Genomic DNA, 23,466 nt, shown 5'->3' on the forward strand with positions numbered 1-23,466 from the left:
GCATTTGTCACTAATGGAGTTATGCCTAATGTGCAGTATATGGTCCACTTGTAAGTAAACAGCTTTTATGTGAGAACATCTAATTCTGTAGCAATAAATGGATACTTTTAAAATGTATTTTTATTGAGTTTTACTGGTTTTCAAAATATTTTCCCCATCTGTTTTGTGTTATTTGTATATATGTCTTTTTGCTGTTCTCAAGCTGGTTATCTGTTTCGATTGTTTATTCCATTGCTTGTTGTTGGTGTTTAATATAAATATATGTTTAAGTATTGTTCTGTGTTGAAACATGGCAGTTACATTTGCTTATTTAAGTACCCATTTCAGTGCTCTGCATACTGTATAAGTCACTATCTGAATATCGCTTGCTTTTCACGGCATCAGTGACTGAATACAGAGTTTCTTGCTTGTGTGGCATAAATGGTACTGTTTCTATCCTGGATTTATGTGAAGGCAGAGAGAACTCTTGCATGTCTGAATAAAATACATAGTATTTATTTATTTAACCTGATCAGAATATTTCATCCTATGAGGTGCTGTTTTTGGGCAGTTAGCTTTTCCAGATGAATTGTACTCTAATGTAATGTGTTCCTTTTGAGTTTGCTTCATTGATTTAAGGTGGTTTATACCACCTGTCTAGAAAAAATGAATCACACATTTTTGAAACTGTTTTAACGAAACTGACTGTTGTGAGATGCTAAGAGAATGGCATTGACTTTTAGACAGACTCTAACACAGACAACTCAAGAATTCTTCAGAACCAAAGCAGCATATCCCAGGTCCAAAATGGTGCACCCTCAGGCTGCCATCTGAATATAAGTGTGATTGTGGATCTTAGCTTCAGTGCAGATATATCTCATTCTGTAGATCAGTTATATGTTGGTAGGACTCATTATTGATTTAATTTTCTGTAATTTTAATTACAGCACAGGTTAAGAATGCTTCTTCGACCCCAACTTCACCACAGAAGGAGTCACCAGTTAATCTTTCTTTCAAGAGAAGTTTGTCAGCACCAGGAGGCGATGATGAGAATGGTAAGTCATATCTGGTAAGATGGAGTTTCAAAGAGAGATAAATTGACAGAAAACGCAAATGACAGTAAATAAATCTGGTATTACTACGAGATCTGAAAAATGAAATTAGATCTGAAAATCAGAAAAACTGAGAACGCACATTTATCCCTCCCTCTGGCATGCAGTTATATACCACAGGGAAAAAATAAATTATTTGTCTAGCAGCTAACTGAAAACTTGTAAAGAATTTGTGGATATAGATTGTAACTCTGTTTCTGCAGAAAGGGTGTGTGCATTTCTTATTTCAGCTGAATGTGTCACATTGTACCAGTTATTAGGATTTCTTCCTGTTCCATTCACGTATGAGGTGTGGGAGGAATGATTGTTTGAATGCCTCTCTGTGCATGCAGTAATTATTCTAATCTTATCCTCATGATCCCTATGTGAGCGATGCGTGGCAAGTTGTAATATATTCCTAGAGTAATCAGTTAAAGTTGGTTCTTGAAACTTTGTTAATAGACTTCCTCGGGATAATTTATGTCTGTCTTCAAGAGTCTGCCACTTCAGTTTCTTCAGTATCTCTGTGATGCTCTCTCACAGATTAAACAAACCTCAAATCATTCATGTTGCCCTTCTCTGATTCATTCAGTATCCCTTGTTAGTTCTATCTGGTGCGGGTCCCACACATTTGAGTCATATTGTGAACAAGTCACACGAGTGATTTTTAAGCAATCTCCTTTTTAGATCGGTTGCACTTCTCCAGTATTCTACCAATAATCTGAACTCTGCGTTATTCGTGACTGAACCTGTGTGATCATTGCATTTCATATCTGTACAGTTTTACAGCAAGGCATTTATATGAGTTGGCCAATTCCAACAGTGACTCGTTGATATTATAGTCTTATGATGCTACATCTGTTGTTTTGTTAAGTCCAAGATTTTAAATTTCTGAACATTTAGAGCAAGTTGCCAATCTCTGCACCATGTTGAAATCTTACCAAGATCTGACTGAATATTTACGCAGCTTCTTTCAGATATTACTTCCCTATACAGTGACTCTCCCCCAAGATAACATGCTGTGTCCTCACTACTAAAAAGTCTACAGTCCAGTCACAAATTTCATTTGATACCCCATATGACAATACTTTTGACAATAAGCATAGGTGCAGCACTGAGTCAATTGCTTTTTGAAATCAAGAAATATAGCATCTACCTGATTGCCTTGATCCAAAGCTTTTGGTATGTCATGTGAGGAAAGTGCGAGTTGGGTTTTACATGGTCGGTGTTTTCAAAATCCATGCTGCTTGGCATTGTGGATTCATTCTGTTCAAGATACCTAAGTATGTTTGAGCTCAAAAGATGTTCTAAGATGCTGCAACAACTTGATGCCAAGGATATCAGATGGTAGTTTCTTGGATCACCTCCACTACCCCTCTTGTAGACGGGTGTTACCTCTGCCTTTATGCAAGAACTGAGCACAGTTTTATGTTTGATGGATCTACAACGGAGTATAATTATAAGAGCTAACTCACCCACAGATTCAGTATAAAACTTTACAGTGATTCAATCAGGCCATGGAGCTTGATTCAGTTTTAACGATTTCACCTTTTTCTCAACACCACTGACACTAATAGTTACTTCCTTCATCTTTTCAGTAATAATAATAATAATAATAATAATAATAATAATAATAATAATAATAATAATAATTTTATTGGCATTAGAAAAGATAACAGATTCAATGTGAAGTGTTTAGCTTTTGCAGATAACCTTGCAATCCTCACAAATAATAGAAAAGAACTCACTAACGCCATAGAGAAGTTACGCGAAATTGCACAAAGAACTGGCCTGCAAATTTTGAATGAGAAAACTCAGTACATAGAAAGAGTGCCAAAAGACAAATTGCGTATTGTGACAACCCATGGGAAAATCGTACAAGTACCACATTTTAAGTACCTGGGAGAAATCATCCAGCCATCAGGGATCAACCTAAAGGCGAATGAGGAAAGAATAAAAAAACTACAGAAAGCATATAAATTCATGTGGAACTATTATAACAAAAAGTCTATATCCATTAACGCAAAATTGAGGCACTACAACACTGTCATACTTCCGGAGGCACTGTATGTATCTGAAACAACACAAATAGGTGGGCAAACTAAAATCAAAGAAATAGAGAATCAAGAAAGGAAAATTCTCAGGAGAAATTTTGGCCCGATACAAGAGCAAGGAATCTGGAAGAAGAGACCAACATCAGAATTATATGAATACACAGACAAGATTACGGATACAATAAGGAAAAGAAGAATGCAGTTCTACGGACATATTCACAGGATGAATGAAAACAGAATTTCAAAGCAAATACTTAGTCATCAACTCGGGCAGGGGAAAAACAAAATGGGTAAAAGAAGTTGAAGAGGACCTCAGACAAGCACACATAACAGTAAACAATGCAGAAAATACAACTGAATTCAGGAACAGCATCAAAAAACATAAATTTGACACAACACAGAAGAGACCAGGATGCAAATGGACAGCGGAGCAAAGGAAACAACACGGTGAACACATGGAGAAAATTTGGGCTCAGAAAAAACATAAACAATCATCATAAAGGAATTCAAGTTCAAACGCTCTCTTTAAGTGGGAATAATCGAAAATAATAATAATAATAATAATAATAATAAACAAAGACAGAGGATGAGATGGTCAGATGAAGTTCACCAACACCTCATGTTCTGTTACTACCAAGCAGCAAACTTAGGAACCAACACAACTGGATACAGATCACAAGTATACACAACATTTATTTCCAGATACCCAGAGTTAAAATTTTTAACAGAACAACAACTGGCTAATCAGATCCGTGCAATAATCAAAAATAACAGGATACCCCAGTCAGAATTAGAAAACATCAAACAAGTACAACAAATACTGGAACAAAATAATGTGCAATCAGAAGAAGAAGAAAATACAGTAATGGACTCAAACATCCCAGAGCAAACAAACAAAGAACAACACACACCAATTAAACAATCAGAGGAAAACGAAATCTTAAGACAGCCACCAGAACAAGATCAAATAGATCACGAAGTGACACACATGTTAGATATAGAAGAAAAATTTCAGCTGACATATATAGAATACAAAGACACAAATACAGACATTAGACCACTCTTGCATAGACCACCAAATAACCCACAATTCGAAACAACAATAACAACTATCAACACAATCATACACAACAAAATAAATGAAAATACAACTATGGAAGAGTTACAACTACTGGTTTATATAGGAGCACTCACTACACTAAATATACACACAAGGCAGAGATCAGAACCAACCAACACACAGAAGAAACCCACAAAACCAGCATGGCAACACAGGCTACGGATCAGAATAGAAAAACTGAGAAAAAACTTGGACAGCTAACACAATTTATAAGAAATGAAATATCAGACAAAAAACAAAAAAGGTTAGGTAAAATCTCACAACAAGAAGCAATAGAGCAATTAGATGAAAAGAAGCAGAAATTACAATCATCGGCCAAATGACTTAGAAGATACAAAAAAGTGAAAATAGAAGGAAACAAAACCAAACATTCAACACAAACCAAAAGAAATTTTACCAGACAATAGATAACACACACATTAAAATAGACAATTCACCAAACATAACAGACATGGAATACTTATGGAGCAACATATGGTCAAACCCAGTACAACATAAGACATGCACGGTGGATACAAGCAGAAACAGACAGATACAAAATGATACCACAAATGCCTGAAGCGATAACAGAAATTAATGGCACATACAACACAGAACAAAATTATAAATGAAGAACAAAAAGGCTGCTGCAAAGGAGCACGAGGATGTAAAGAGCAACTGATAATAGATGCAGAGGTGACATATCAAGCTAAAACTAAACAAAGGTCGCTACACTACGCATACATTGATTACCAAAAAGCTTTTGATAGTGTACCCCACTCATGGTTGCTACAGATATTGGAAATATACAAAGCAGATCCTAAATTGATACAGCTCCTAAACATAGTAATGAAAAATTGGAAAACCACACTTAATATCCAAACAAATTCAAATAATATCACATCACAGCCAATACAGATTAAGTGTGGAATATACCAAGGAGACTCATTAAGTCTTTTCTGGTTCTGCCTTGCTCTGAACCCACTATCCAACATGCTAAATAATACAAATTACGGATATAATATTACTGGAACATATCAACACAAAATCACACATTGGCTATACATGGATGATCTAAAACTAATTACTAAAGATAACAGAAGTATTCAGCAATGATATAAATATGGCTTTTGGAACAGACAAATGTAAGAAAAATAGCATAGTCAAGGGAAAACACACTAAACAAGAAGATTACATATTGGATAACCACAGTGACTGCATAGAAGCGATTGAAAAGAGAGATGCCTATAAATATCTAGGATACAGACAAAAAATAGGAATAGATTATACAAATATTAAAGAAGAACTAAAAGAAAATATAGACAAAGAGTAACAAAAATACTGAAAACAGAATTGACAGCAAGAAACAAGACAAAAGCTATAAATGCTTATGCTATACCAATATTGACCTATTCATTTGGAGTAGTGAAATGGAGTAACACAGAACTAGAAGCACTCAATACACTTACACGATCACAATGCCACAAATATAGAATACATCACATACATTCAGCAAACGAAAGATTCACATTAAGCAGAAATGAAGGAGGAAGGGATTTATTGACATAAAAAAACATACATTATGGACAGGTAGACAATTTAAGAAAATTCTTTATAGAACGAGCAGAAACTAGCAAAATACACAAAGCAATCACTCATATAAATACATTGGCTACATCATTGCAATTTCATAACCACTTCTACAATCCTTTAGATCACATAACATCAACAGATACGAAGAAAGTAAATTGGAAAAAGAAAACACTACCTGGCAAGCACCCGTATCATCTAACACAGCCACACATCGATCAAGACGCATCAAACACATGGCTAAGAAAAGGCAATATATACAGTGAGACGGAAGGATTCATGATTGCAATACAGGATCAAACAATAAACACCAGATATTACAGCAATCATATCATTAAAGATCCCAATACCACAACAGATAAATGCAGACGTTGCAAACAACAAATAGAAACAGTAGATCACATCACAAGTGGATGTACAATACTAGACATAATGTCTGAGATTTAAAATAGTAATAATAATAATTATTATTATTTTATTGTCATTTGTCTGATTCATCGATAGACAAAGTCAAGAGCATATATTTCTACATAAACTACTATATCGATGTAAATTGGTTTACATTTTCACAAAAAACGCTCATTTCATACCGATACACCTGATAGCTTTGAACCATAATGAGTACTGAGCAAGGGTATTTTCGGTGAGTGTTTTCAGTGTACCTATATCAGAGCTTTTATTTATAAAAGTTGTGTCGTCAGCATACAATATTGTGTGAGAATTTATGAATGAGGACAGGTCATTAATCATTAGTATAAACAGTAAAGGTCCAAGCACTGACCCTTGAGGCACTCCGTACCTATTATTAACCAAATTTGATTTCATGCACACAACTTGTTGACAGTTCTCTAGAAAAGATCTGAACATATTTATACTGTTGTCATCAAAACCATAGTAAAATAGCTTATTCAGTACAGTGTCATGCTCTGCTCAGGTCACAAAATGTAGCCTGGGCATAGCCCTAGCCTCAAACACGTATAGGACTACTTTTACAGGGAGTCCATTGCATCCGTTGTGGATTTACCTTTCCTAAATCCAAACTGTCTGTCACTAATTATATTTAATTTACCCAAGTAGACACTAACTTGCTCATACATAATTGTTTCTAAAATTTTTGAAAAACTGTGTTTATGGATATAGGTCTTTAACTAGCGGGACACGTCTTTTCCTTTTTTTATGTATGGGCACATCTCTAGAAATTTTTAGTATGTTGGAGAACTTACTTTCAACTAGGCATTTGTTAACACAAAAAGTTAAAGGATAAATCACACAATCAATAACGTCTTTCAACAAATTACATGACATATCATAGTAATCAACACTTACTGAAGGTTTGAAAATTTTCACTATTTTTAGGATATTATTTGGGCTCACTTCTGTGAAAGTGAAGATGCTTGGGGAAAGCTTTTCGAAGCAGCTGTCCATAACACTAAGTGCATTTTTAGGGGGCTTGTTTATTGAAGTACTAATTTCTTCAATCGACTGAATGCAAAATTTATTAAATTATTTTGGGGTAATGGCGATTTCCTCTTTGTGTTTAGTGTGAACAATGGAGTTTATTACACTCCAGGCCTTCTTGCATTTATTGTTAGATTTTTCAATGTTTACTATGTTATGCGGTTTTTGTACTTCATTTATTGCCTTCCTATACTTGTATTCAGCTTTACCATACAGTTCTTTATTCAGTTCTGATTTACTGGTTTTATACAAACTAGAATACAGCATAACAGTATTTTTCAATTGCCCTAACTGTTGAGTTACCATTCCTTTGTTTTTCTTTTCTTGTAATTAATACTAATATTCACAGTACATTTTTTCATATGGATGTTATTTTCAAATATATTTAAAAATATGGTGGAAAATTTGGTGAAAAACTTGGTGAAAACAATATCAGGTGAACAGTGTTGAAGCATAATAAAATGTGTGTCCCAAATAGGGCATGTCTAAACCTATCCATCCTCTCTCTGCTCACTGGTCTAGTAATCACAATTTTAGATTCTGGTTTGGTGCAGTCTGAAGTTACATTATTAAGACCAAGATACACTGCATCATGGTCTGAGTAAGGGAAACTAATTACATCAGTGGACATACAAGTTCTCTTAATATTGGTAAATATATTATCTAGACAGGATGAGCCTCTGGTAGGTTTGCAGTTAGCATAGTACAGGTTAAATTGTCGAAGCACATTTTTGAGATCTGTCACAGTTTTTCTGTCCTGCAGGACATCAAAACTTGAGTTGATATCCCCTCCAATGACAATATTGTATTTGTCCGTTTCGGTATACATATATACATTTAAGAGTTCCTCAAGTTTCTCCTGAAAGATACAGGGGCCACCACTAGGTGGCCCGTACTCTAATACTGCCGTTAGCTTAAGGCTCTCAATTACTAGACCTGATATTTCAAAATGTATTTTATCACAAAGGGTATTGAGATCTATCCTGCCACAGTTTGGTGCAAGAGGTGTTTTTCCATATATTGCTACCCCACCACGTAAGTGCTGTTTTCTGCAATAGCAACTAAGTAGTGTGTAATCATCCAATACTTTGTACCCAAGCTCACCCTCTTTACGCCAATGTTCACTTAAACATAGAATATCTACCCCATTTTCATTTGAAAATTCATTCACTGTTAAGTTTTTATCTGCCGTACCCTGAATATTGAGGTAGCGTATTTTAAACTCTACTTTAGGCATTTCTTTTTTTTGCATATTCTATTAGTTGACATGACCTAACGTTACCGCATGAAAGTTGACCAGGTTGTGTCCTTATGTTACTTGAACACTGAGCCTGGCCTGTGCATACAAGTTTTTTGTCATCTCAGTTGAAACATAATCCAAACACATTACTGGTCTTTTTTCCTTCTCTAGCTTATCCAATACTATTCCGAAAATTGTATCACTTAAAACACGTTTACCTAGATTATTGAAATGTTGACTATGCTTGGTATGCCATTCTCTGCTGCATTTACTGGTGTTAATTAAGGAAACATTCTTAAAGTACTTACAGATAGCTTTGTACTCCTTGTTAGTCTGCTCCACTTCCTTATTCACACATGACCGCTGGGGCAAATCATCGATGAGGCACACTAATGACAATCACGTTGGTGTGGGTTAACACTGCGAGAGTCTTCTTCAGTGTTGAAGTAGCTATCTTCCTTTGATTTCTGCTGATATCGTTTGCTCAGGCCATTACCACTACAAATTCTCTTTCCATGAGTGGTATGAGGATTAAATTGGAGCAATTCTCCTGGATTTCCCTTTGTGAAGCATCATTCGAAAATGGAGTTAAACACGTCAGCTTATGCTTTGCTACCCTCAGTTTTAGTTTCTGCCTCATTTGCAAGGGACAGGACGCTAACTTTGAATACCCCATATGACTATACATTTGACAATAAGCGTAGGTGTGGTACTGAGCCTTTGCATATGACCAGAATTTCTTCAAGTTCTGTGAAAAATCACTTGACAGTATTCTGCTACAGTAATCATTGAAGATGTCACACATTGCTGTCTTGACAACCAAATGTGATTTATTCAGCACCTCTATATGTATAACCCTATGCTTTGTTTTACACCTGTTATGCAGTAATCTCTCTTTCCTTAGAAGTTTATTTACAGTGTCAATACCATGCATGTTCCCTCCCATTATGAACTGTTCTACTGGATACATATCTATCCCTTGCATGGTCAACTATTCTTTTAAACTTGAGCCAGAGTTCCTCTACGTGCTCCTGCCTGTGCTGAAAGTTCCAAGTTCCTCATTGAGATATGACACTATTGATTTTTTTATCTTGTTTACTGAACGTATAAATCTTTCTGCTTGTTTTAGTTGTTCTTTGTACTTTGGTAATCATTGTTGCCACAACTGCTTCATCGTCACTGATACCAGTTTCAATGTGGACATCCCCAAAGAGGTCGGGTCTATTTGTTGCCATTAGATCCAATTTATTTCCATCATGAGTGGGGTTCCTAACTATCTGTTGTAGGTAGTTTTCAGCGAAGCCACTTAGCAAAGTTTCACAGGATGTCTTTATCATGCGCACAGCTAACAAAACTGTAATTTTCCCAATTGATGAAGGAGGATTAAAGTTTCCACAGATGATTACAGTATGATTGGGACACTTACATGCAAATGAACTGAGGTTTTCTCTGAAGTTTTCTGTTATGTCAGTAGGTGAGTCTGGTGGGCGATAGAAGGATCCATAAAGAGAGCATCATTAAACTAGACAGTGTGTTATTGTTTATGCAATGTTTCTGAACAGATGTAAGTTAATAAATTATTTATGTCTTGTAAGTGGCATATTCATATTCATTGCTTATTTCCAAACTGTCAGTTTCTGCATGGAAGAACCAATGTAGCATAGCAGTTCAGAACAGACAAGTGTTACGGCAGTGTCTTATAAATGCATACCAAAGTGATTTTATCACTCTCAAGAATTTCTTCAAATTTTAATGCTGTGAAGGCAAGTTACGTTGTTTAACTGTGATAGTGACATGGGGAAGAGGAGTAGGGAATATTGCTGTGGTGGAGCAAAATGAGCAGGCTTAGGTAAGCCTAGAAACTGGTAGTTCCTTCTTACAGCAATAGTTTTGATGTTCCAGTACTACATGTTTTATAATATTTGAGTATTATTTATAGTGTGTAGTATATCTATTACACTGTTGCACAGAGAGAGTATGATTTACTTCTGAATTTCTTTCAAAATTTAATGATTATGTTGGAGAAAAAACAGGAAAAAGTAATTACTTAAATTAGTAACACAATCTAAGAGCCCCAGTTTAATTAGAAGTGTGTCCAATACCATGAAATTTGTTTGAGCAATTGCTGTTGGGGTACATTGGTATGCAAATATTGTAAAGTTTAAACGTAAGTCTGGATTATTCTGTGTGAAATTAAAAAATACAGATTTTTAAATTTTAATACATACATCAAAAAAAGTTTTGCATCACCTGTTCCGAGAGTTCTGGAACTTTTACAAGAAACTGGAATAGATGCCAACATAAACATCATTTCTGCACTTTTTATTGCTCTTGAAAACCACACATTGCGTGTTTCACCACCATACAGAAAGACCTTCAGAGTTGGTGGCCCAGATTGCTGTACACAATGGTACCTCTAATACCCAGTAGCCCATCCTCTTGCTTTGGTTCATGCCTGTATTTGTTGTGGCATACTATCCACAAGTTTAACGAGGCACTGTTGGTCCACATTGTCCCACTCCTCAACAGCGATTTGGCATAGATCACTCGGTGGATCACATCGTTCATAAACAGCCCTTTCCAATCTATCCCAGGCATGTCTGAAGAACATGCTGGCTTCTCTAGTTGAGCGATGTCATTCACAAGATGTGAATGGGGGGGTGGGGGGGCCTTTTTTTTTGATGCTGCCGATATGGTTGCACTATCAGTCAGAGGATGGCATTCATGTATCATACTGCTGTTACAGCACCTTCCATGACCACCAGTGGCGTATGTCGGCTCCACATAACGTCACCCCAAAACAGCAGGGAACATTGCTGCACTCGCTGGCCAGTGTGTCTAAGGTGTTCAGCCTGACTGGGTTGCCTCCAAACAAGTCTCCGACGATTGTCTAGTTGAAGGCATATGTGACACTCATCGGTGAAGAGAACGTGATGCCAATCCTGAGCTTGTTGGCATGTTGTTGGGCCCATCTGTACCACACTGCACGGTCTCATGGTTGCAAAGATGGACCTCGCCATGGACATAGGGAGTGAAGTTGTGTATCATGCAGCCTATTGCGCACAGTTTGAGTCATAACATGATGTCCTGTGGCTGCACAGAAAGCATTATTCAAGATGGTGGCATTGCTGTCAGGGTTCCCCCAAGCCATAATCCGTAGGTAGTAGTCATCCACTGCAGTAATAGGCCTTGGGCGGCATGAGTGAGGCATGTCACCAACAGCTCCTGTCTCTCTATATCTCCTCCATGCCTGAACAACATCGCTTTGTTTCACTCCATGCCACCTGGACACTTCCCCTATTGAGAGCCCTTCCTGGCACAAAGTAACATAGCGGACATGATCAAACCGCGGCATTGACTGTCTAGGCATGGTTGAACTACAGACAACAGGAGCTGTGTACCTCCTTCCTGGTGGAATGACTGGAATTGATCTCCTGTCAGACCCCCTCTATCTAATAGGTGCGGCTCATGCAATGTTGTTTACATCTTTTGGGTGGGGGGGGGTTAGTGACATCTCTGAACAGTCAAAGGGACTGTGTCTGTGATACAATATTCAAAGTCAACGTCTATTTTCAGGAGTTCTGGGAACTGGGGTGATGCAAAACTTTTTTTGATGCATGTATTCTAGAGCTTCATAACTTTGTCTTTTTGTTGTGGACATTTCATTTTTTATGAATAAATTTGAAATTTCCAAAATTGTGCGATTTTTGTCATGTTTTCAAATCTTATTAACATCATATTTCAAAACCTGTTTGACTTAGAGACCTGAAATTCATACCGTTTTATTCAGTTTCTTGTAATTATTGTCTTCATTTCCTATGTATATGGCATCAGGCTGGGTTGGGACACTTCCTCACTTTTACTTATTCTTCTTCTATATAACTATTTTGTTCCAGTCGAAATTCCTTCCTCTTAAACTGGTGTTCACCGAGTCCGTTCAGCTTGCTCTGTGTATCCCTACTGTCCTCAAACTTGGCTTCCATAATTCATTTTGGTATTCTTCCATCTTGCATTCTCTTCACATGTCCAAGTCAAGTTAACTTATTTTTCTCAGTTCTGTCATTCAACCTTTCTACTCTGTTTTCCTTCCGAACACCATCATTTCTCACTTTGTCTCTTCTCATTTCCCCTATCATATTTCTTAGGAATTTTATTTCACAGGCTTAGATTCTACTCTCCTCTCTCTTGTCATTTCCCCAGTCTGATGCATATGTCAATATGGATGTAAAGTATGTCTTGTCCAGCATTTCCATACCCTTCATTGGGATCTTCCATACCCAGGCTAAGCACCTCACACACTGGTAAAATGTATTGCTCTGTTGTACCCTTTCACGATCAACGACAATCTTGATCTAGTGCACAGCTTGTGGGATAGCGTGGCTCAACTGCGAAATGCGCCTTTCGGCTCCTCTCTCTGGCTACAGTATGCTGTTGTCCACAGTGGCACTGGCGTTGCCCATGGGGCTTCATGTAAGGCAACTGCACGTATGTTTAGTTCTTTTCATGCATCCTTACTGTTGGTTCCCTACAACATGTCATCAGCAGATAGCAATAACACCATCTCCCTTTCTCTGTAAGCTTCTTTTGTCTCTTTCACAATTTCATCCATCTATCAGATAATGGTGATGCCACATTTCCTTGTCCCAACCTTGTAACATTCCTAAACCATTCAGTCCTTCCAACTTGGGCCTGGACACACTAAAGCTGGTGTCACACATTGCTTGAAGAATTTGTTTATTGTCCACCTGCCTTTCTCTCCAAGATTTCCCATACTTTCACATTGGTGAACTATCATATGCCTTCATGAAATCAAGAAATATCATCAGTAGATCTTTCCAAACACACAGTGCCTTTCCATAAATTCTGACAATATTATGAAAAGGATAGGTTGCTACTCACCATATAGTGGAGATCTCAGGTCGCAAACAGACACAGGATAAAAGACTGCTAAACAAGTAAGCTTTCAGCCAAAGGCCTTCTTTTGGAGTAGGTAGTGGTTGTGTGTGAGTTTGAACAAGATAGGCAACAGTAAATGCCGAGGAGGAGGTTGTATAAGAACAGTTGGTGGCCATAAGAATGAAAATATGATAGGAAAAAATAAAAAATAAAATAAAAAGACAATAAAAATCATAATTTGGAAAGTTTGTGCAAAGGAAAACTAGAATAATTTTTGAAAATATAATTAGAAGGACAAAGAATCTATTCACCAAGCAGCAGCAGGAGAAAACGCATATAAACACCTATAAAAGTTACAGAAAGATGCAAGCTTTTGGAGCCAGTGGCTCGTCGTCCTGCCAAAACGGTTGAAAGGATAGGAAGAGGGATGAAGGAATGGGACTTGTTTTTTTTTTTATGAAATGGCAGTGCAATAGAAAAATTGCCCAGTCAGGAGCATAGCCATGGGAACGAGAATGGCTCCTTCCTAAGCCAACCTTTTCATGGATCGCTGGGTGGGTGCTCTCCTGGGATCTATAAGCCTTCAGCCCCTGGTTTAATTTAGATATATTGATGACATCTTTGCCATAAGGACTTTTGGTAAGGCTGACGAGTTAAAATTTCTGAAATCTCTATATACATTCTCCCAATTAAATTTCATGTGGTCCTGTTCTGAATCCCATACCACTTTCCTCAATGTTGACATCACCTCACCAAGGACAGCTACACATTTCCGTTCACATTAAACCTCAAACAAATAAAAGTACTTACATTGTGACAGTTCCCATCCTTTCCATGTCGAATATTCCTTCCATACAGCCTGGGTCTTCGAGGCAGATGTATCTGTTGAGATGCAGACTCTTTGCATCAATACATCACCACCATAGCCTTCACTGGGCATAAATAGCCCACCAGTCTTGTTAAAATGCAGATTTACTGACCCATCACATCCAATCCTGGCACTGCTGATCCCTCCAAAAACATTTCCTGACCCATCACATCCAATCCTGGCACTGCTGATCCCTCCAAAAACAACGTTAGCAGTACACCTGTTGTCATTCAGTACTATTCTGGGCATAAATGTATTACTCAGGTACTTGGACAAGACTTTAACTACTTAAAAATCTTACCATGAAGTGGGGTCCATTCTGTCTGACATTTTGTGCCTACCATGCCGGGAATAGTTTTCAACTGAATCTCCCCCCCCCCCCCCCCCCCCCCCCTTCCCCCAAATCTCTACAATATCTTGGTCAGACACTATGGTGCTTCCTGCACCCATTTCCCTACCCTGTGGCTACTACCTCTGTGAGTGTCCCCACTGTAAGATTTCTCCTATGCACCCTCCTGACATCACCTATACCAGCCCTGTAACTTACAAAACACACTTTATCGCAGGGAGAGTCGCCTGTGAAATGATGCCGTGTACCACCTGTTATGTTAACACTGCTCAGCCTTCTACATCAATATGACTACCACTAAGTTATCAGTTAGGACGGATGGGCATAGACAGAGGGTGTATACTGTCAACACATGTTCTGTGACATTACGGTTGTGACCTTGGTGGGGAATTGGCACTGCAACATGTGCTTGGTTCTCATTGTCCACCTGGCCTAAATTTATGTTAATTTCTTTGATCATAGCATTTATTTTCAGTAACTTCTTTTTTTTTTCTCCACTCACTTTTTAGTTTCCTTCATCTTTTGTTTTCTGACCTACCTATTACCCCCACCCCACCCCACCCCATCTGTCTAACTCTTGTGCAATGTTTTTGCAGCAATCTATGTCTCGGTAATCACCCTATCTACCACCTTTAAGCTCTTAGGTTTCCAAAGCTCATCCATTACAGTCCCCAACAATCACCTTTCCTTTTTATCCCTTGCAGTAAATCTTTTTAAATGAGGTTCTGGGCACCTTTTCCGTATCTCCTCCATTTCCTGAACCTCACCAGTCCTTTTCCTTCATGTCACCAACTAAAAATAGGAATGATTTCACAGCCTTACTTAATATTTGACATGTATGGTTTCCATAATAACTTCATATCGAGCCCAAAGGCCTGAAACTATGGAGTGGTTACTGTGCTTATCAGTAGGCTAAAATTTATTTTAATATGTTCCCACTGAAATACTATCATGAACGTCAGCATACATATTAACAAATGATCTACGACTAACATACACTGGTTTTTAAATTTTTGGTACTAAAAGAAATTTTGGTATGGGAATTCAGCATTTTTGTGCATATGGTCAAGTAGTGCATATTTTTAAATCTTATAAGAAACTGAATAAAACTGAACAAATTTTAGGTCTTTCAGACAAATAATTTTTGAGCTATGGTCATTTTAAAACTTCAGAATGTGACAGAAATTGCACAATTTTGGAAACTTCAAAACGTAATAGCTCAAAAAAGAAAGGCCCAAAAAAATTTAATTTGCAATTATGAGGAGCTTAGATTGCAACTCACTGTAAAGATGGCACATTGAGTTGCAGACAGCCACAATGAAAAGACTGTTATGCACTGTGGTCCACTTAGCTCTTGGCCTGGTTGACATACCAGTATAAAAATCTGTGCAATGATTGCAGCAGAGCTGGTATATGACATGGCGGCTTTCACAAATGATCCACCTCTGGTGGAGTTGGATAAGACACTGACATAACTGGAATAGAAAGTGCTGAGTGGGTGGATTGGGCTGATCTGGTACTGGGAGTGGCGTAGGGATGGACTAGGATGTTACAGAGGTTGGGTAAGTGACAGAACAACACTTTAGGATCCTCGGTAGTTTGTCACTCATTTCATGGCATGGTGGCAGATAATCAAAGCCCTGACAAAGGATGTGGGGTGAGTTGTTCCAGTCCAGGGTGGTATTGGATGTCAAAGGGGGTGCTCCTTTATAACTGGTTTGTGAGGAGGGAGGGGGGGGGGGGTATTTGGGGAGGGGGATAAAGCATGAGAAATCAGTTGGCAGACTACATCTGAGGGATTCTGCCTGCCTGTGAAGGCCTTCATGAGACCCTCAGCATACTAGGCAAGGGAGTTCTTGTTACAGCAGACATGCCGTCCCCAGGTATCCAGGCTGTGTGTGTGTGTGTGTGTGGGGGGGGGGGGGGGGGGGGGTTGGGGATGGCAGATTTCGAAAACGGTTACTGTTGGTGGTTGGTGGGTTTAGTATGGGCAGAGGTGTGGCTGGAACCATCAGAGAGGAGGAGGTCAGTTTGCAGGAAGGTGGCACACTGGATTAAGGGTGACCAGATGAAGCAGGTTGGAGAGATGGTGTTGAGGTTGTGAAGGAATGAGGATACGGTTTCTTGGCACTGAGTCCATGTCATGAAGGTATCACAAATGAAGCTGAACCAGACCACGGGAATGGAGTATTGGGAGGTCAGGAAGGTTTCCTCTAGGTGGACCGTAAACAGATTGTCATAGGAGGGTGCCATGCGGGGTCCATGGCTGTGCCGCAGATTTTCTTGTGCACTGTTCCTTCAGAGCGCAAATAGTTGTGTGTTAGGTTAAAGTTAGTAAGGAATATGAGGAATAAGGTGGTGGGTTTGAAGTCTGAAGGACATAGGGAGAGGTAGTGCTGAACATTGGCAAGACCATGGGGATGTGGAACATCGGTATATAGGGAAGTGGCATCAACAGAACGAGTGGAGATACAGGAAATGAGGGGATCGGGATGGTGGAGATTCAGTAAAGGGAGTGGTTGGTATCTTTGATGTGGGAGGCTAGATTTTGGGCAATTGGTCAGAGGTGTTGGTCAATAAAGGCCAAAATTCTGTCAGTGGAGGTGCAATGATCGGCTAAAATGAGGTGTCCAGGATTGTTGTACTTGTGAATGTGGATTTTGAGGAGCATGTAGAAGTTGGGTGTACAGAGGATCATAGAGATGAAGAGGGAAATGGATTCAGGGGAGAGGTTCTGGGAAGTGCCTCAGGCTTTAAGCAGCAATTGGAGATTATGTGGACTTCTGGGATGGGATCACTCGGGCATAGTTTATAGATGGCGCAGTCAGAGAAGTGGCAGAGGCCTTCTGCCAGATAGTCACTGCAATTCATAACAAAGGGTAGAAACTTTGTTGAGGTTAGCGTACATTTTGATTCTGTGTATGACTGTCCTTTATTCTGCTAAAAGGTTGGTATTCTTAGGAAGGAACTAGGGGAAGGATGGTGAGGCCAGTTTGGGGGTAAAGAATTCCTGAAAGGTGATTAGGGGATGTTTTGGTGGAAAAGGGGGTTGATCACAGTTGGATGGTTGTGTGAACTTGGAGAGGCAGGGTTCAGTGTTGAGATTAGGTTGTCTTTTGTTTGAGGGACTTATGGCAAAGAAGTGTTTGTATTGTAGGGATCAGGAAAAGGAGAGTAGGTCTTTGAAAAGTCCAGCATGGTTCAGTTTTTGTCTAGAGCTGAAGGTGAGGCCTTTAGGTAGGACTGTAACTCTTGTGGGGCAGAGAATTTTGGTGGAATGGTTAACAACAGTGTTCTGGGAGTGTTTCAACTCTGGGTTTAGTGGAGTGCTGGTAGGGAGTTTTGAGGAATGTGGCAAGTTAGAAAGCTCAGCTAAGCAGGGTCTGGTGCTATGAGGAGTTGACGAGGAGCCATGCTGTGGGCAGGGTAGGGGTTAGATAGCGGTGCTGAAAGGCAGCAGTATAGGATGTCAATAGGTTGGATAACTTATGGAGGTGGTGTCTGGAATGCTCTTCCAGGTGTTGGGGACCAGTGGGCTCAATGTTAGATGTATACAGTAGCGATTGCACAGTAGTAGTATCTTGTATCTTGTGGAGAGAGGAGAGGTGGTTCTAGGTTGCCTGTAACATGGAAATATGTTTCTGCAGTACCAGGTTTGTGAGGGAGAGCGTCTAGCAGAAATGGAAAAGGTGAAGGTTGTTAGGAAAGGAAGGATGGGATCAAGTGAAAGGAATTGGAGGGATTCTATGCTTTAGGCAGCTTTTAAGGAACAATATGTAGGGTGGGACTGGGTTGTAGGCAGGGGAAGGAATACTTATCTGAACTGGTGCAGGAAGGTGGACCAGGGGTCCATTATGGCAAGGGAAAAGGGGAATGATGTAGGTAATGGCCAAATGAAGGCATTAGGTGGTTGTTAGGGTTCCGGACGACATAAAAAGACCCTTAAAAATAAGACAGGCAAAAATACATGCAAGTACATAAAATTACACACAAATATGTACACACACACACACACACACACACACACACACACACACACACACACACACACACACAAATACAAAAACAGATAAAATATGCACAATCAAATATATAAAAAACCACACAACACACCAATCCCCTCTCCCCATATTACAACATTCCCGTGTGTGTGTGTGTGTGTGTGTGTGTGTGTGTGTGTGTGTGTGTGTTGAATTATATGTGCATGATGTAATATGGGGAGAGGGGTCTGATTAGGTCGAGGTTCACAAGTTCATGTTACATAGATAAGTGTGAAAAATAACATGCAAAAATACGCTAGCATGAGGTAGGAAATTAGATGTATTGGCAGGAAAAATTTGGGGCATGAGAAGCTGCCCCAACAATTGGTGCGGATGAGACAATTTATACGATATGGCTCAGATGTTGGCCAGTTAGACCACCTAGCTATTTGGCATCCAGGCCAATATGATATGCATGGCTCTACACTGTGCTCTACTTGATGCTGTACCAGTTCAAAGATCTCACAGTTCCTTTTCATTATTCTGATGACCGGATTTTCATCCATCTACTTTTATGCGTATGTGGTTGACATAGAGCTTCGGTAGCTGGTGCAATGAACTTCTTTGGACAGTTTTACGCAACCTGATGATGCCTAACCACAGCAGAATGCATTATTTTTAAATAAAAATAACTTTGCAACAGTGACTGTTTTATTTCCAATAAAACCATGAAAACCAGTTGCTTTATCAATTGATCAGTGATGGAATGGAGTGACTACTCATATAACTTCACAGTGCAGTAAAAATTTTTGAACCAAATTCAGATTCAAGTGGCATATACACAGGAGCTGTGTTGTCCTGAGCAGGGATGACTAATGGTCTCTGTTTACTGGAAGCAATCTTGTAATTAATATTAGTAATTGTAGAGTTGAAATTAATGTAGTTGTGTCCTTTAACAGTTATATAGATTACTATTTGAAATTTTCTGTAATAAGTTATTAATTATTTCCTCCATAACTTTTGTTTAAGGCTTGTCATTGGCAGGTAGAGAAGATGAACCAACAGGACCTACAGTTGCAGTGCCTCGAGCTGATGATGAGACTTTCTTGCAGTTTTTCCGTAGTGTGAGTACGGAAAAACTGCAAAGTGATAGGCTGGAAATAAGAGATGAGGATCTCAATGAAATCATTGCTGATTCTACTCAGTTGTAAGTATCGTGTAGCTGGTTAGAATGTTCGGAGTAGTTTCATGCTGCATTTTTCATTGTGTGCTTAAAATTTCCATATTAAATATTAAAAAAGGCCAGTTATTCTAAATTGGAAATCACATAGTTTGTTTACCCAGTTTCTCATCCAATTAACATTTCCTCTAATTAAATGTTGGACATCATTAAATGAAATTGTTTATGTCACAGATGAACTAGCAGTTACTTTATCATAGTGATTCAAGCTCTTCCACTCTGACGTACATTTATTATTTTATTCAGCAACATTCAGGAACATAGAATTGCTGGATAACAGTCACAAGTTCAGACAGCACAGTAATGAACTTTATCTTCTACAGACTGGTGCAGAAGAAGTCGGTGAAAGTACAAAGGCGCAACATCACTTCCCGAAACCCTCTCAAGGTTCTGGCTGCAAGAACTGATCTGCAGGAAGAATATGTTGAGGTGAAGACAGGAATAGCAGAGAAAGAAATAAGAAGGCTCAACGTGGAGAAACGTGAGTTGCTCATAATCAATTGTGGATGGTCAAAGGGGGAATCTAGTTTATTCCAGTGCTTGTTTGTGACTTTTGTTGTGGTTGTTATATTGAAGTTGTTCATGTGAATTATGTGCAATGAATCTTGATATGAACGGAACATAATACCAATTAATGAGTCGAAGTTTATTTAGTGAACACCAAAGAGGAACAATATACTGTGGAACAATAAGCTTTTTATTACACTTTTTAACATTTTAATGTTGCTGTCTCTTCGATCTAAGGATAGATGATCAACGCAGCTAGCCGCTCTCTCTGTGTAATGTCTTGTCTGTATAGACGTGTATCTGTTGTCTTTAAGACCCTTTCACCTTCACACGTAAGTCTATACAGTAAAGTAGGGCCCTCCCAGTTCTTGGCTGGTCCGTGATAAGACAGGCGAAAAACTAGACTAATGGAGGATTCTTAGTATTATCTCTATTTTCATTCGCTCTCTCTCTCTTTCTCTACTTTATCTATGCATAGTTTTTAATATAAGATTTCATTATGTGATATAGTGGTAAAAAGAATCAGCCAAATAGAATCTTTGGTGGAGTCCTTCGTCTTGGTAATCAGCGGCTGGCTTGCTGTAAGAGATCTTTACATTTATTGTTACTGTTAAACACTGCAGTCAGTAGGGAGAATCAATCGTTTAGACAATTTGTTCCTTTTACGAAAGATTGCAAATTCTAGATGTGTACGAAGCCTTTTTGGACAATTTAACACAGACACAGTGATTGCAGGCTCTCTTCGACACAGCTGAAACTTCCACACTAATTACAGGGCCAACGTGATCAACAAATGATTCAGAAAAAACTCATTCGTTCATTCACTCTAGAACAAAAAAGTCACAAACCTTATTTATGGAGGAAATCATGTATTAAATCCATCTCCATTACATGTCCAGATCTCCGGTGATTCCACACCTTAATTATTTTCCTTTTACAATCTCTTTCTCTTCAAAACAAACCGCTAGCAGCACAAATGTTAATTGGCTCGCTTTAGCGAGAAGAAAAGCAGAATATGTATCTCTCAGAAACACATCAATCCCTCAACAGATACTTCAGAAGCTGTCCTAGTTACCACTTCTCTAACAACCATGGAGAATCCATATATGCATCTCTGTTATTTCAATGAATAAATGCACTAGAAAATACTTTGGCGTCGCCGAGCTGTCGCCGCATATATTACAAGAAAATCAGATCAGATAACTTTTTCAAAGTGAATGAATGTGGATGGTTTGATTGAAAATGATTAATTGGTGTGTGGTAGAGGGCATTTGCTGTGGGGACATTACAACTTCTACATTCCATACCTTCAGAAAGATCTTAGAAAAGAACAACATGCTCATGAATGTCTTTTGCTTCTGTAAATAAACAATCTTCTGATATTACAATAGAAAAAATGGTCCAGCTGTTTAGTTATCATCCACACATAGAGTGCTGTACAATAACTGCAGTTGAGTTGGTATATAATGTGGCTGCTCTCAAATGAGGCCCTATGTTTTACAGAATACAAATGCATGTATTGAACTGCAGTAATATTTGGAGGATGGTTGTATAGTGTTTCACCTGGATTGTCTACATGGGTATGAGCCATTGGGTGTACGATTGACAGCAGGTTTGTCGTGAGATTGTACTTAGATATTGTATAGATCAGGTTTGTATATCAGATGCGTATTCGATGGTAATGTTTCTGAAGCTGTGTAGTTAAAGTAGCAAAAATGTAGCACCACAAACACTAGTAAAGTTTGTGTGTGGTTTCATAAGGCTACACATGAGACATTATTCAACTACAGATCAATGGTTGCCTTTTTCTTATTTTCTCCTGGAATTCATTTAATTGTAATATTAACTACACTTACACTAAAGTAAGTAAAATGTGTTTTTATTGTTGTAGCAAATGTTTAGACAACATCCTATCTGAGTATATTGTACCTCTTTGTGCAGTTTCTGTTAAATGTGAAATAAAAATGAGAACAATTCTCTACACATGGTAACCTCAGTAAATATTTATATGAACCTCTCACAGATAAACTTTTGTACTGAACTCTCCTTTTTCTAATTTCAGTGGCTAAGAGCTCACCTTTAGCAGTGGAGGCTCTAGCAGGTCTTGCAAGTAAAGAAGACTTCACAGCAGTTGCTCTGAAGAAAGCATCAAGCTCAGTTGGTTCTTTGCTTCCCTACAAGGATCTGATGTTGATCCATGTGAAAGGACGTAGACATGTACAATCTCGTCTTGTGGAACCTACTGTGGCATCTGTTAACCATGGAGATAATTATGTACTTGTCACACCAACTGAGGTATGTGTGTCTGTGGTTGTAGTTTTCTAATTTCTCTTCTGCATTCACCTTCACTTCTTTTTGTTCTTATTTTTTCTGTTACAAATCCCACACTCAATTAAATAGTTTTTAGTGTTTTTGTTTAATTTATTATTGCTACACTCTCTTCCCTATTCTTGTTAGTATATATTGTATTTTGTTTGCACTGTGCATCCTATAAATCACAACTACCTCAACTATGAAAAAAAAGTTGCTGTTAACATAGTGTGGACTTCTGTTCACGTAAATGTGATTGCAATCTTGTGGGAACTGTAGTTTTTTTTCCATCATGTGATGTATGTTTCACAAATCCAGCATAGTATCTTGCTTAAATGACTATATCAGATACCAAAAGAGAGCAGCTCGAGAAAATAAGAAATAGTTAGAGTATAATTTTTTAGAAATTCTTTACTTGCTCAGTAAGTGTACAGATATACAAATCATCGTCATCATCATCATCATCATCATCATTTAAGACTGATTATGCCTTTCAGCATTCAGTCTGGATCATAGCCCTCCTCATAAAATTCCTCCATGATCCCCTATTCAGTACTAACATTGGTGCCTCTTCTGATGTTAAACCTATTACTTCAAAATCATTCTTAACCAAATCCAGGTACCTTCTCCTTGGTCTGCCCCGACTCCTCCTACCCTCTACTGCTGAACCCATGAGTCTCTTGGGTAACCTCGCTTCTCCCATGTGTGTAACATGACCCCACCATCTTAGCCTGTTCGCCCTGACTGCTACATCTATAGAGTTCATTCCCAGTTTTTCTTTGATTTCCTCGTTGTGGACACCCTC

At 38.5% G+C, this 23,466-nt stretch overlaps 1 protein-coding gene across 4 annotated transcripts in view; it reads left to right on the forward strand.

Annotated features, from left to right (window-relative positions):
• Positions 1-23,466, forward strand: part of LOC124606641 (supervillin) — a 172,396-nt gene that overhangs the window by 76,074 nt on the left and 72,856 nt on the right. For 3 of the 4 annotated variants that reach the window (XM_047138638.1, XM_047138640.1, XM_047138641.1), the window contains 4 exons: positions 927-1,034; positions 19,634-19,811; positions 20,168-20,325; positions 22,414-22,646. In XM_047138638.1, coding sequence (XP_046994594.1) covers positions 927-1,034; positions 19,634-19,811; positions 20,168-20,325; positions 22,414-22,646 — 677 coding nt within the window. The remainder of the gene's footprint in view (positions 1-926; positions 1,035-19,633; positions 19,812-20,167; positions 20,326-22,413; positions 22,647-23,466) is intronic. The other variant, XM_047138639.1, reaches the window with a different exon arrangement.

The sequence above is a fragment of the Schistocerca americana genome, chromosome 3 (assembly GCF_021461395.2).
Source record: "Schistocerca americana isolate TAMUIC-IGC-003095 chromosome 3, iqSchAmer2.1, whole genome shotgun sequence".
Taxonomy (NCBI): Eukaryota; Metazoa; Arthropoda; class Insecta; order Orthoptera; family Acrididae; genus Schistocerca; species Schistocerca americana.